Below are 15,633 nucleotides of genomic sequence, written 5' to 3'. Positions count from 1 at the left end.
CTGTGTGGGCGCTCACAGGGCCAAGAGACACTATGTAGAGAGCGTCAACCACAACACACAGCTGTGCCTGCCTGCAGTCACCTGGGTCATCTCCTGGGTGGTGCTGGGAGGCTCCTGGAAAAGACCTTCTAGAGGCCTGGGCTCCTGAGATGGAGTGGGTGCTGGTTTGAGCCCCAAGGGGGCCGGGGAGGAGGGCCAGGTTGCACAACTGATGCTCCATCACTGGCTCACAGACCGCCTCCCCACCTTTAGCCTCCCCTCAGGCCTCCAGCCCCAGCTCCCTGGTGGGGCCCAGAGGACGGGCCTGTGGGCCCTTCTTCTCTAGCACAGAAGCTCATGTTCCAATTTTGCAAATAAACCTTTTCTCTCCTTTGCTCACAAATCTCAGCTTCTTTCAAGAACTCCACTAACCCAAACTAAAGGCCTTTCCCATTATTTGTGGGCATTTACGCCTTTTATCCACCTCCCCAGGAGCCACGAGATGACAGATGATGTAGACTGTATTTTTAAAGTCAGACTCCTCTTTGGGACTTCCCTGGCAGTCCAGCGGTGAAGACTCCCTGCGTCCACCACAAGGGCACGAGTTCGATCCCTGGTGAGGGAAATAAGGTCTCTCATGCCATGCACACAGTGCGGCAGAAAGAAAGGTCAGAACCTGTGTAAAATAACCTGTTCTTTCAGGGCTCACCACTCAGGTAATGAGTACTTGTGACTCTGAGCAAACTGCCCAAATTCAATTTCAAATCCAGGTCTGGGCAACGAACCCTGGACCTGAGATCCCACAAGGCCGGGGTGGCGGACCTGAACCGCTGGAGCGCCTCCTGCAGCCGCGCTCTCTCCTGGCTCAGGCGCCACGCGTGGCCCCGCTCCAGCTCCGCCCTCCTCTGCAGCTGCTCCCCCAGGCCTCGGACAACCTCCTGCGACTCCGCATGCAGCGTTGCCAGCTCAGCCTTCTGACACTGCAGCACACCAACCTCGAGCTGGAAGGTCTGCTCCAGCTGCCTCCTCTCCTCTGCAGAGGCCCTTTTCGTCACCTCCATTTCCCTCTCATGGTCATTAACCTGAAGAGAGAGGAGGAGTGATGTCGACTGGGGGCCCCAAAACACAATTCACTTGACGAATCAAGGCTGCCATGTGCAGCACTCAAACAGCAGGTGGCCCTGCTTCAACAGGGTGCCAGGGCCTGTGAGAGGTTCCCCACGGCTTGTGTGGCCGCCTGCTTTCATCACTTCCTGTAACCTCCACTGCAGCCTTGGGGGGAGGCCCTGCAGGTGCAGAAAGAAGGCTGGCAGCCCGGCAGGCAGCCACAGGAGGAGGGCAGGAGGGAACAACACCTCCACGAGGCCTGGAAGGCAAGGCCACAGCAGGCATCCAGGGGCAGGACCACCCTGTGGCCATGACACCTGACAAGCTGTGGGCACCATCTCTTCACAAAACCCACCACAATCGAGTAACAGAGCAAGAGACACATTCACCCAAGAAGACAGGCTTGGCCAGGGTGACCTAGGAGCCCCTGCGTGCCAAGTCGCTTCAGTCATGTCTGACTCTGTGTGACCCTGTGGACTGTGGCCCACCAGGTTCCTTCGTCCATGGGATTCTCCAGGAAGAAGACTGGAGTGGTTGCCACGCTCTCCTCCAGGGGATCTTCCCGACCCAGGGATCGAACCCACATCTTTTATGTCTCCTGTATTGGCGACATATCTCCTCTTTTCCACTAGCGTCACCTGGGGAGCCCCTGGCGCAGGGCAATCCCAGGAACTAAGATTCTGCTCCCAGAATCTGCTTCAGCTGCAACAGAGCCGGGGGCTGTGACTTCCCAGCACAGGGCAAACAGGGAGGTCTAGCCTCTGCACCAGCCTCTGGACACGGGGAGGGACCATGCTCCCTCCCGTCATTAGCTATTCCTTCTGTCCTGCCTCCTTCTGAAGGGGGTGAAGGCAGAAAGTCAAGGTCAGGCACATTCCCTGCAAACCTCTGTCCCCGAGCGCACTCACTACGGGCAGATGTGTGTGCAGACGCGTCTCAGCAGCAGGAAGTTCCCTGACCTGTGTGGCCTCCCTCAGTCCCCTGACCTTGGTCTCCAGCTGGATCTTGAGTTCTTGGTAACGCTCCTTCAGCTGCTCCAACATGATCTCTGTTTCTGTATTTGCTGGGGAAGAAACACCCATGAACGTGACGGTGCCTGAAAATAAGAGGACGTGTCCATTGACGTTCTGCCCAGGACACCATGGGATCAAGCATCTTTTAATTTCATAGCTGCAGTCACCATCTGCAGTGACTTTGGACCCACAGCACGGCCAGCCCTCCTGGGCCCAGGTGTCCCCCATGTCATGCGTGGTAGGGGGCACACTCAAGGCTCGAGTCAGAATGTGAGTGTGGCCACTGCTGGGGTTTCATCCATGCCGGCTGATGGGCTGGAAAGTGAAGGGAGCAGACACATCCTGACCTCTCACCTGCTCTTTTCAGTTCCCGAATTGTTTTCCATGAAAAAGAGGGACAGACTCGGCAACATCCGGCCGAGAGAACTTGGGAGAAGCATCTTAGGAAAGAGAGCATCCCATCGCCCTGACAACAGGGAGCTGCCGCCTGGGTCAGGAGTGGCCCTGGTTGGATGCACGGCCAGCCTGGCCTCCACCACCCATGTGGCCCCTGCACCACAGCACTGCTGTCCTGACTGCCCCTCCTCCTCAGATGGGGGCGAGGGGAAGAGAAAAGCCTCCAGCCGGGAGAGCGCTCTGGCTATGTCAGCGCCAACCCAAAGCTCGGGGCTCCCTCCGGTGCTACGACCCAGAACCATCTGGCCACTGCACCAGGGCCACACACTCCTTGCAGCTCAGGCCTGTCCAGGGATAAAGACCATCACCCCCTTCCCTGTGGCCACACAGGGCCCCTGACACTCATCGAGGCATGCGCTGACAGCAGCCACATGCCAACAACCCCTGGCTGAGGGCAGCAGGGCTGTGGCTCGGGGCCCAGCAGAGGCCACTGCTGCAGGTGCAGGTGAGGGCCTCCCTTAGAGGCCAGGTGCACAGAAGACCCCACCCCCACCCCGCCCTGGCTTCCCTCGGAGGGCCCCAGGAAAGCTGACATGGACTGCCCAGTCAGAGCCATCAAAGGCCGTCCCCCATCACCCCCAGCCCGCTCTCTGCTCCCCTTTCCAGGTGACCCTCCCCAGGGGCATCTCCTTCCGTCCCCTCTGCCTTAGGAGGCTCACAGGAACACGCCTGCCCTGAGGTCACAGCAAGGTTATCATAACCCTCACCACTTACTCTGTCCAAGCAGTAGGATCTTCATCCTCCTCCATCTCCCTTGGGGCTCTGGGTTGCCTAAACCCCTCACATCAGGACCCTTCTCTGACCCAAGTGGTCCGAAGGACTTGTGACCCCCTGCACAGCGGGCTGGCCCCCCTCCGTGTCCCCGGGGCAGGAGCTCGTGACCCACCACCTCCCAGCAGACCCACTACCTCCAAGCACTCAGCTCCTACCTGCCGGGCCGTGTCCCAGGGGGGCAGGCTGCCATGCTGACTCGGGGCGGCCTGCAGCTCGTCGTTGCGGTCCTGCAGGTCCTGTGGGCAGAGCCAGACACTTCCTCCAGCCATTGCGGCCACCAGGCCCAGGAGCGGGGCACAGGGCCAGCACCCGGGGAACACTTCAGGCCCCAGCAGAGTGGGTCCCGACTTTCAGGACGGAGCACCGACACTATACCCGGGCACCAAACTGCTCCAGAAGCGACAAGGAGCAGGACCCAACATCTTACGCCTGGGACCACCTTCCATCCCTGGATACCCAGAAGGGACTCGGGGAAAAAAGGTGCAGTGACAGTGAGAAATGGAGAAAATACAGAGACCTTTTAACACCTGAAACCACGAGGTTGGGGGAGTATGCTCATAAGGGGTAGGGGAGATTCGGGGAACATGAAGCTTAAAAGGAAGGGCCTCTGGGACCTTCCTGGTGGTCGAGCGGCTAGGACTGAGTGCTTTCCCTGCAGGGGATGCGGGTTTGCTCCCTGGTTAGGGAACTAAGATCCTGCAAACTGCATAGCACAGAGGAAAAATAAAAGAGGAAGGGTCTTGTTTGTAAGAGCATCATTTATCCACCCAAAGAATGAAATACAACTCAACAAGCCCACTTGGTCACCTGGCTTTTACAGGGCCAGGAAGGGCAGCATTCACAGCCCGCTTTCCCAGGTGGTCCCACGGCCCGAGCGCCATGTTCGCCCATGACGGTGGGTCCACGTGCTCCTTCCCCCGCCTCGGGTGGGCCGTGGTCACCCCTCCTGGAGGACGCCACATGCGATGCAACTTCCAGCTGGCTCCTCCCCCTGGGACCCAGGCTCTGGAGTCAACGCCACGCACACACTCAAGGCCCCACCTCCTGCTCTGATTTTCCTTTTTGGGGCTGAGCCATGCGGCCTGCAGGATCTTAGTTTCTCAACCAGGGATCACACCCATGCCCCCTGCATCGGGGCTGGAGTCTTAACCACTGGGCCACCAGGGCAGGCCCTCCTCTCTGATTTTTTAATCTGAGTTTCCTCTCCAGGCAGGTCTTGTCAGTTCTTTCTGAACTCCCTGGTGGCCAGTGCCTGACCTGTGTCCACACCCACGCTGGGAGGAGGAGCCTCTAACTGGCGGCTCTAGGCCATGCGGGAGAAGGGACAGGCCCTGCTGATCTTAGAGGAAGCACATGTTTACTAGGCTCACTGTACCTCCTTCAGAAACTCCTAAGCAAATATGCAATCTCCCCAGAGCGAGTGCTGTCGGGAGCTGCGTTAGACATTACTGACAAAATGGAGGCACGGCCCCCAGCCCCCTCCTCATTCCACAGGCACAGACCCGTGATTAAGGAGTTAGGCCTTGTAATTCTGACTTGTCTTTTCCTTTCCTCGGCTGAGTTGACTGAAAAGGAATATTAAGGTGCTTATTGTTCTTGAGAGGAGCATGAGAAGGCACAAAGCCTTCTGCAGCTGTGCTCAGAAAATAATTCATAAAGTTAATCACTGACATTTGACATTTGTTCAAGGACTTTTACAAAAGAGTGTTACAGGATGAGCACATAGGCTGTAGCTTGAGGCCATGGGAGGGATTGATATCTGAAGACTATTTGTGAGGAGAATGTTTATGGCAAAGGAGTTTACTGAATTTAGGGCTTAGAAATAATTAAAATACTTAGAAATTAAAGATTTAAGGAATGTTGTAAAGTTAGCATATTTAACTATAGCTTATAGAAGTTAGGAAGTTTTAGAGACACTATAGCTAGAAGCCTTTTTAAGAGATAGTGAGCTCAGGATGTTAGGGGCAAACAGGATTTAGGAAGATAAGTAGTAAACTGAGGAATGGAGCATGAGTTACAATGTAATCACAAGTTAACTATAGGACGCGTTAGAGGAGGTAGATAATAGACAATAAGGCTGATTCTGAGAGAATCACTGAAGCAGGAGCTCTGTTTGAAGAGCAACAATGATTTATGGAGATAACAATCTGGGAGTAGGGGAACTGAAAATGTCAAACCTCTGGCCTAATATTTTTGTAAAAGTATAAAAGAATCTTAAAACTTGAAATAAACATGCAGTCCAAAAGAAGACTGGGAGAGGCTGTCTCATTCACCGACACCATTCACCTCTTCAGGTTGAATCCTTGGCTGCTGGAGTTGGACTCTGGCAGAGCACCTCTGTCCCAGGGGAAAGGGCCAGGCCAGGAAGCGAGAGCTGCAGGGAGGCCCGTGGGGTGGCAGGTGTGTGCGCCCGGCCCCCCTGCCCCACAGTGACACCACACAGGCCACGGAGCATCTCTGACGTGGTCAGTCTGGATCGAGGTGTGTAGCATAAACTCTACAATGATCTTAAAGACCGGGTTCCCAAAGAGGGATGCAAACTAGCTCACTTAAAGTGTGATTATATTCATTACGTGTTGAAATGATGACACTGTGAAAGTAATGGAGTAAATAAAATGTTATTAAAATTAACATCACCCATTTCTTTTTACCTTTTTTCCCCCCTTTTTACCTTTTTTAACATGACCACTGGAAAACTTGGAAGTACACACATGACTGCTATTTTTACCGAGCAGTGCTGATATGGCAGGAAACATTGACAGAATCATTTCTACCCAACGCCCTGCCCCTTCAGTGATTCCTTCTGCCCCTCAAACGGCTACTTTAAGAGCATATAAATGCTCCACAAGTTCAGCAGAGCCAGAAAACAGGCCCTTAAGGTATGATGCTAGGCAGAGTTCTCTGTTCTAAGCGCCTAAGGATGACATGCACTGTCCTGGGTCCCACCTGTCCATCCAGGGTGCGTCCAGCAGGGCTGGGGAGCCATGTGCCTGCTTTTGTGTGGGTTGCATGTGAATTTGGGGTGCCTGTGGATGCTGAAGGCAGTCACAGGGTGCTGCCCTAAGAGCTGGGAAAGGCAGCAAGTCCACTGCATACAATGAAGCCCTAGGTCTGAGGGCTCTGGAACCTTTGAGTCTTCTCTTCGCATTAGCGTTAGCAGGAGAGGGGAGCTCAGCAAGAAAGCAGGAGAGGGTGGGGTTTCAACAGCAGCTCAGAAAGCACTGGAGAAGAAGGGGGCCCAGCCACACCGAGTCAGCACACACACAGGGGCTGGCTGCCCAGACATTTGCAACTTCGTGTATTAGAAATTATTAAAAAAAATTTTTTTTTAACGTTCTCAATGCTAGTTTGAAAAAGCCAAAAATATCCCCACAAAAGAGGGGGATATTTCTCTGAATAAGTAGCACCAAAATGTAAAATTGTTTTTGCCAACATTTCAAAAAGTAAAACTTCAAGAATCAAAAGTGAAATGAGTAGCAACAGTTAGGTGACAGTCATGTGAAAAAAACAAAGGGGGTTACACCTCTAGGAAAAAATTCAGGTGCAGTAAAGCAACGTATTAACTGCTGGTTAGTCACAGGTGCTCAAAATAGGGGAGAAAACACAGCAGGAAGGACAGTTCCTTCCAGAAAGTTAACCACAAAAGCCACATACCACTCAGTCTCTGAGAAGGGTTACACAGGTGACCCATACACAGGACTGCAGGGGCACCGGGATTCAGGGTGTGGCAGGCAGGAGGCAGGGGTCACGTCACACTGCAGACCAGCACGGGCTCACCTTTATCCTCTGGTGTGGCCAAAGCATCACATGCAGAGAGATAGTTCTTACATTAATCTGGAGGGATACCATTAAGAAGCAAGTGAATACTAGACCCTTAACACCAAACAATCATGTTTTATCTGCCGGAGTCCTGGACAGTCTTGAGGGAGTAACAGTGTGATCTGTTTCCCAGCAGTGACTATTCACCACTTGCACCCTGCTCTGCATGGTGGCAACGCCAGCTGAATGGGCTCACATGTAGGTCTGGCCCAGGAAATGCATACACTCAACCACAGGAAACAAGATGAAGCCTTACACGGTGCCTGGACACACTCAGGGGCCTTGGGACTGGGGTGAGCAGCCCGTGTGGGGCCGAGCACAGGTGCCGGGCAGGCAAAGTCCCAACTGCCTCCTTGCAGAACATGAGGCTTGGGAAATTCCCTGGCAGTCCAGTATTGAGGACTCCATGCTTTTACTGCCGAGGGTGTGGGTTCCATCTCTCATCAGGAAACTACAATCCCACAAGCCATGCAACACAGCCAAAAAAATATGAAAAAACAAAAACACGAGGCTCAGGAGACTTCAACTGAAGAAGGAAGCCCACGGCAGAGGCTATGCCTGCCCGGCTCATGTAGGGATGCTCCTGTGGACCCGGGCTGGGCCACCCTCCACGTGGAGGCCAGGAGGTGGGAGGGGCCACCCAATCCTGAGCAGACAGCGCCTGACAATCCCTGGGGCAGGGGGACACTTACCCGGCACTTAGGCTCCTATTCCTTCAGGATCTCTGAGAATCGCTCTTCCTGGGCCAGGAGTTCTGTGGCTCTGAGGCTCCAGCTGAAAGCCAGATGCAAGCAGGAAAATGAGGGCGAGGACCTCAGGCCAGGTAGAGGGTGGGCTGCCACCCCCTCGTACTGCCCCAATATGCTCAGCATCTGCAGGCACAGCCCTGTCCCTCCTCTTCCTCGCCGCCCTTCATTTAAAAGGTCTTGGGGCAGAAGGATCTTTGGAATTACAGGAAGGTGGTCATGCTCCCACCTGGACCCTGGGCTGCCTTCTTGCCTTGGCCACCTGGGAGGCCCCTTGCACAGACCCTGCACCTCCCTCCGTTCCCTTCCTCCCCTCAAGGTGACGGAAAGGGCCAGGTGTCTAAGCGCTCCTCACCCCAGCACTGGGGTCTGTGCAGAAGTTGCTGACTGGTCCAGGCCTCGTAACCAGAAGGTCAAAATGCAGGGCATCACTGGGGTGTCACCGGCACCCCTGCACTGCCTGAAGGGGAGGAAAATACAGGCAAAGTAGCCTTAATAATTTCCTCTCCATTACAGAATTTTAGGTTTCCCAGGTGGCACTAGTGCTAAAGAATCCGCCTGCCAGTGTAGGAGATGCAAGAGATGCAGGTTCAATCCCCGGATCGGGAAGATCCCCTGGAGTAGGAAATGGCACCCACTCCAGTATTCTTGCCTGGAAAATCCCATGGACAGAGGAGCCTGGCGGGCTACAGCCCATGGGGTCACAAAGATTCAGACACGACTGAGTGACTGAGCAGCACATGGAATTTTAGCAGAAAAACCCAATTCCGTCTCCTGTGTACTCTCCATCAAGACCCTGATGCCCTTTACCAGCACCCACAGGCGCTTCTCTGGGGACTCAGACTCAGCAAGAGGACTTGCCTTGTTCTTCAACACAAACTCCAGGTCATTCTGCAGGTTCAGGACTAGCTTCTCTGAGCCTGAGGGTTTTGAGGAGGGAGCGAGAGGCAGGGCTCCAGAGCAGAGCCCTGGGGGAGGCTCTCCCGGCCGCCTGAGCTCTCAAGAAGGTCATAAGCAGTACCAGTCGAAGGTGGTGACAACCCTTCCTGAGTCGTCTTTGAAAGGACGGATTCGAAGCTGCACCGCAACAGCCCAGGAGACCACCGGAAGGAAGGCGATGTCCGGAGACACGGAATACAATCAGAAGGCAAGCCTGGCTTCTCCTCTGGGGAAGGGAGGCAGGGCAGGTGTGGAGGAACCCACAGTCAGGGAAGAAGAGAGGTGGGGCCAGGGCCACCTCACTGGAAGCAAAGGCAGGCGGGGAGCAGGTCAGGGATGCTCTCTACAGCCAGGAAGAGCGCCCCTGATCAGGTCACACAGCCAGGGCTGGGGGCAGGTGACGCTTTTGTGTTTGGTCTAGTGCTCTGGTCCCAGGGAGGCAGCCGAGGCTGCAGCTGCTGACCCAGAGCCGAGAGCGAGAGCCCCGGGGCCCCCATCCTGTGGACCACATGGCTGCAGAGGAGGCTTGGGTCTCTCCTGGAGAAGCCAGGACGCTTCTGCTTCGGCCGAGAAATGGGCTCTCTTGGTGGCTGCAGAAAACATTCTCTAGCGTCAAGCCCCCAGGGTCGCGGGGAGGGTTGAGTCCTGGCCCAGCAAGGTGTGGGTGTGGAGGAGGGACCCCCGGGCAATGTGGCCTCCCTCTTTTCAGGTGGGGGGCCCTGAGGAGGCACCCCGCAGCACCCTGACCCCCCTATCTTCAGGGCCAGGGTCAGCTTCTCGCAGAGGCTGGTTTCCTCTGCCTGCAGGCGCCGCAGGTCCTCCTCCAGCCCAGCCCTCTGCCGCTGGGCCTGCTCCCAGAACAGCTAGTGTTCCACCTCCACCTCGGACCGCAGGAGGCCCAGCCTCCCCCAGTAGCCCTGCTCCAGGCGACTGCAAGGCACGCGGCATACAGTGCATCAGGCTCCTGGGGGCGCCATCTGGGGCTCCCTCCCCAGGGTCTCCCGTCAGTGCACTTGGCCTCGGCATTGGGGACTCGTTTGTTCCCGTCTGATAGACGGGGGAGCTACGGTGATGTGGAGCGGTGGTGGCCTCATGAACTGCCCTCCTCAGGGCTGGCAGAGGTGACCCCACACAGACAAGGGAGCCAGCGGGTCTGTTGGCCCATGGGGCGAGCTGGCAGGTGACCTCTGGGTGGGTCTCTGGCACCCCTTGGCCATTCAACCTTTTCCACGTCATCAAAGAATGCATTGGTAAATAAAGGCAGCATCAGGGCCCTTGGTGACTGAAGGCACAGAGAAGTCAGCCTCAACCACAAGTGGTGGAAAACCAGCACACAGTGAATCCCCAGGCAGACGGAGGATGGGGCAGGGCCCTTCCCCTCGGACTCTGCAGTGATCTTTAGCAACAACCATTTCTATCAGCAGGGAAAACAGTGCCAAACCGTAGCGTTATCACTAAAGCTAGTGGAGTGGAGCTATTTCAAATCCTAAAAGATGATGCTGTTAAAGTGCTGCACTCAATATGCCAGCAAATCTGGAAAACTCAGCAATGGCCACAGGACTGGAAAAGGTCAGTTTTCATTTCAATCCCAAAGGAGGGAAATGCCAAAGAATGTTCAAACTACCGCACAGTTGTACTTATTCCACGTTAGCAAGGTAACGCTCAAAATCGTTCAAGCTAGGCTTCAACAGTACATAAACTAAGAATTTCCAGATGTACAAACTGGATTTAGAAAAGGCAGAGGACCTAGAGATCAAATTGCCAACATCCACTGGATCATAGAAAAAGCAAGAGAGTTCCAGAAAAACATCTACTTCTGTTTCATTGTCCACATTAAAGCCTTTGACTATGTGGATCACAATAAACTGTGGGAAATTTTCCAAGAGATGAGAATATCAGACCACCTTACCTGCCTCCTGAGAAACCTGTATGTGGGTCAAGAAGCAACAGAACTGGACATGGAACAATGGACTAGTTCAAAATTGGGAAAGGAGTACATCAAGGCTGTATATTGTCACCTTGCTTACTTAACTTAAATAGAGAGTACATCCTGCAAAAGCCCAGGAGAAATAGCAACAATCTCAGATATACAGATGATACCACTCTACTGGCAGAAAGCAAAGAGGAACTAAAGAGCCTCTCGATGAGGGTCAAAGAGGAGAGTGAAAACATTGGCTTGAAACTCAACATTCAAAAACCTAAGATCACAGCATCCAGTCCCATCACTTCATGGCAAATGGAAGGAGAAAAAGTGGAAGCACTGACAGGTTTTAGTTTCCTGTGTTCCAGTCCCAAAGAATGTTCAAACTACCACACAACTGCATTCATTTCACATGCTAGCAAAGTAATGCTCAAAATCATTCAAGCTAGGCTTCAACAGCATGTGAACCGAGAACTTCCAGATGTAGAAGCTTGATTTAGGAAAGGCAGAGGAACCAGAGATCAAATTGCCAACATCCACTGGGTCACAGAAAAAGCTAGAGAATTCCACAAAAAACATATATTTCTGCTTCACTGACTACACTAAAGCCTCTGACTGTGCAGACCACAACAAACTGTGCAAAGTTCTTCAAGGGATGGGAATATCAGACCACCTTACCTGCTTCCTGTGAAACCTGAATGCAGGTCAAGAAGCAAAAGTGAGAACTAGACAGAGTACAACAGACTGGTTTACAATTGGGAAAGGAGTACGTCAATGCAGTATATTGTCGCCCTGCTTATTTAACTTATATGCAGAGTACATCATGTGAAATGCCAGGCTGGATGAAGCACAAGCTGGAATCAAGATTGCCGGGAGAAATATCAATAACCTCAGATATGCGGATGATAACCACCCTTAAGGCAAAAAATGAAGAAGAACTAAAGAGCCTCTTGATGAAAGTGAAAGAGGACAGTGAAAAAGGTGGCTTAAAGCTCAACATTCAGAAAACTAAAATCATGGCATCCAGTCCCATCACTTCATGGCAAACAGACAGGGCAACAATGGAAACGGTGACAGACTTTATTTTCTTGGGCTCCAAAATCACTGCAGATGGTGACTGCAGCCATGAAATTAAATGATGCTTGATCCTTGTAAGAAAAACTATGACCAACCTAGACAGCATATTAACAAGCAGAGATATCACTTTGCCAACAAAGGTCCATCTAGGCAAAGCTATAGTTTTTCCAGCAGTAATGCATGGATGTGAGGTTTGGACCATAAAGAAAGCTGAGCACCGAAGAACTGATGCTTTTGAACTGTGGCGTTGGAGACGACTCTTGAGAGTCCCTTGGACTGCAAAGAGATCAAACCATCATAAAGGAAATCAGTCCTGAATATTCATTGGAAGGACTGATGCTGAAGTGGAAACTCCAGTACTTTGGCCACCTGATGCAAAGAACTGACTGATTGGAAAAGACCCTGATGCTGGGAAAGACTGAAGGCAGGAGGAGAAGGGGACGACAGAGGACAAGATGGTTGATGGCATCACCGACTCCAGGAGATGGTGGAGGACAGGGAATCCTTGTGTCCTGCAGTCCATGGGGTCGCAGAGTCGGACATGACTGAGGGACTGAACAACATCACTAAAACAGTTGCTTAACAAGATCTCAAACCCAGTATATCTAGAGTGAAGATAAGTGGAAACTCTTATTTCAGCAGAGCCTGGCTGGGTCCGGAATCAACTGACTGTGGTCGAAACCAGAAATGATTGGCTCGGCCTCCCTCAGACTCACCACAGAGCTTTGGGGCACAAGGGCAGTTGTCACTCAGGGAAACAGTTTGATGAGCCTGGTTAACCTAACAGCCTGCAGATCTTGGGGTGAGTTTTACAAACTTGATCATATAACTTCCCTCTTTAAAGGGGAAAGGTGCAGTAACATATGGCAGAGCCTCATGACGGGTGCTCAGAAAGGATATGCAACATTACAGCAACGATATCTCTCTGAAAGCGACCACGTGCACAGGAAGAAGCAAGGGAGTCATGGGAAGGGTCAGAAGTGATAACCTCTATGGACCTGAAATGTTTGCTCTTATTTTTCCTTGTGTGTGTATTTTCTAAGTTTTCTACAATGAACATGTATCCCTTAATACTTTTGCTGTTAGAGTAATCTAACACAACTGCAAACGCTATTTCTAAAAATGTACCAATGACACCGTGTTACTCACAGAGCAAAATCCAAACACTCACTTTGCCCTCGAGGGCTTGTGTCCCTCAACCAGATTCTTGGATAGAGATAACGAGGCTCCGGTTCTCTGACTCAGAGAGAATTTCACCAAGTCCCTACAGGGTGGTCGGGAGAATCAGGTCAACCAGGCTGAGACCAACGCAAATCCATTCTCAGCTCCCCGAATGATGGCCTGAAATCAGTCGCCATCGGCTTGTGGGCACTTGGAGAGGGCAGCGCTGGCCGCAGAGGAAGAGCGTGTGCTGTCAGGCTGCCCCCCAGCGGGGAGCCCCATGAGCCCCATGTGTGTCCAGCGGGGACCTGGCACCTCCCCTGTCTGGGATGGAGCCGAACGCGGCCACAGCAAAGAACCGCAGGGAGGCAGGTGACACATCGAGAGAGAGGGAAAGGCTTTCATAAAGGTCAGAAATGCTTTCCTCTCTTCTGTCCGCCACCAGCTGGGCTGACTCTGTGGGAGTCCGCTCAGCCTGCTGCATGGGTGATGCCTGGTCTGCGGGCTCCCTGCTGCAGGCTCAGGTGAGACAGCAGGGCCTCAGCTGGCAGCAGCCTGGGTCCACCATCTGCCCTGGCCCAGGACCCCGGCAGGACCTACCTGACCTTCTCCTCTGCGAGCTGCTCCAGGGCAGAGTGCAGGTCGTCTGTCTCCTTCACAAACTCCAGGTCCCTCTGCTCAGCTTTCTCCAGGTCTTGCCTTGCCTTATCTTGCTCCCTGGCCATCTGCTCCGCCTGCTCCCTGCAGAAAGGAGGGAGGGATCACTGGAGACACTGCTCTGGGCCTCGCGAGCTGGTCTGAACGAACAAACTCAGCTGGCCTAAGAGTGCTGAGCAGTGGCCAGCGCTGGGCTCTGACCCACCTCCTGTGCATGTGTGCCAAATCGCTGCAGTCATGTCTGACTCTGTGCAATCCTATGGACTGTAGCCCTCCAGGCTCCTCTGTCCATGGCATTCTCCAGGCAAGAATACTAGACTGGGCTGTCGTGCCCTCCTCCAGGGGATCTTCCTAACACAGGGATGGAACTCGCATCTCTCACGCCTCTTGCATTGGCAAGCGGGTTGCACTAGCATTGGCAAGTGGGTTCTTTACAACTAGCGCCACCTGGGAAGCCTGACCCTCCTCCTACCAGGATGGTTTCTGCAGTTACTGAGTCTGTTTTACAGAAGTACATACAGCAAGAAGCCAACTGGCTTGCAGTGGGGTTTCTAGCAGGTTTCTGAACCAAGAGGTTCGAGCCTGGGGTGTGCAGTGTTCACCCCTCCAGACGGCCTTAGAAGAGGTGGGAAATTATCCACGCTCCCTCTTGCCTGCAGCTGGGCCTCAGGCCCCAGGGATCCCCAGCACCTAACCTGGGACTGGACGCATGAAGGGGAGAAGGCTGGCCACCCATTATCCTGCCTGGTCACAGCCTTGCCAACTGTAGCCTGGCACCTAAGTGCCAGGGACTTGCCCAGAGCAGAGGAGACTCCTCTCTCTGTCCGGTCACCCCAGGCCCTGCCTGAGGCTCAGTGCACCGGCTATCCTGATGCCTGTTTCTCCCACTGGAGAAGCACCAAGCTTGTCTCCCTTCCTCATCCTCCCAAAGCAGTCTTCCTTTGGGCCCCTCTGCAGAGTTGCCTGATGTCAGAGGTCTCATCTGTCGGTACCTAGGTACCTAATGAGATGCAAAGTCATGAGGATGGAGATTGGAATTATTGCCAACCTTTTCTGTAGCTTCAGCACATCAATAAAAATACAATAACAATCTCTGTGCCAACAGGCTCAGTGGATGGATGGCCTGAATATCCAGCTCAACTGGAGCCAAACCCAATTAAAAAGGATTGCGTGCTGGGCCCAATCTCCATGCCATGCTTTGTGATCATGCTAGAAGCACCCTTTCTCCTCCCGCAGGTGCCCGTGTCCTGGGCAAGGAGGCCAGCCTGGCCAGCGGCACCACACGCCCCCCCACAGCGGGGCCCTTACTGGCAGAAGCTCAGCTCCTGGTGGTAGCAGGCCAAAGCTGCCTGCTGGGTGGCCCCGCCCACCACCATGAGCTCGGTCTCCAGGGCCCAGGTCAGCTCCAAAAGGTTCACCTTCTCGTGCACACTGAAGTCAAGGCTCTGAAAAGAGAAAGGCCCATCAGGCAGGCAGGGGGAGTGGGTCTTCAGACATTTGCTGGCCCAGACCTCACTGTCCCAGTACCATCCTTTTCTGTCTGCGAAGTCTCCACCTCGTGAATGGAGCCTCTCTCCTGCTCCCATCCCTCCAGGGTACCTCTCCCCAGGTCCCTGTCAACACTGATGTCCCCCTTCCACTGTCAGCATACAGATCCTCCCCTCACTGTCCCTGCCTCAGAGGCGGGCATGACCCAGGCTGGACAGAGTCCCCCTTCTTGGACAAAGGGACAGACAGGATGCCCCAGCACCTGCAGGGCCCCCCGAGGTAACTTCTCTCTGAACAACGTGGCTTGCCACCTGTCCTCCCAGAAGGGGGCATATGCAAGCAGAGGACTTTGGGGATTGATAGGGAGGCTGGAGAAGGGCTTTTTCTCTGTCCAATCAAGTGTTGTATAGACCATGGGGTCCTGGGGAGCCATGCAGGGGTGCTAGACCTGAAGCTAAGACCCCAAGGCCAGGAGAGTCCTGACAACCCCCAGAGC

General features: G+C 53.7%; 1 protein-coding gene across 1 annotated transcript in view; it reads right to left on the bottom strand.

The window, feature by feature from the left end:
* Positions 1-677: 677 nt before the first annotated feature.
* The window catches only part of LOC120879110 (ninein-like protein), a 32,039-nt gene continuing 17,083 nt past the window's right edge, over positions 678-15,633 (bottom strand). The window contains 9 exon segments of the mRNA XM_040262163.1: positions 678-1,061; positions 2,073-2,182; positions 3,442-3,565; positions 7,841-7,910; positions 8,739-8,847; positions 8,936-8,949; positions 9,581-9,763; positions 13,593-13,733; positions 14,958-15,094. Coding sequence (XP_040118097.1) covers positions 678-1,061; positions 2,073-2,182; positions 3,442-3,565; positions 7,841-7,910; positions 8,739-8,847; positions 8,936-8,949; positions 9,581-9,763; positions 13,593-13,733; positions 14,958-15,094 — 1,272 coding nt within the window.

This window comes from Oryx dammah, unplaced genomic scaffold (assembly GCF_014754425.2).
Source record: "Oryx dammah isolate SB20612 unplaced genomic scaffold, SCBI_Odam_1.1 HiC_scaffold_19, whole genome shotgun sequence".
In the NCBI taxonomy this organism is placed as follows: domain Eukaryota; kingdom Metazoa; phylum Chordata; class Mammalia; order Artiodactyla; family Bovidae; genus Oryx; species Oryx dammah.
Note: the sequence above shows the minus strand (reverse complement) of the source record. Positions and strands in the feature narration are given on the sequence as shown.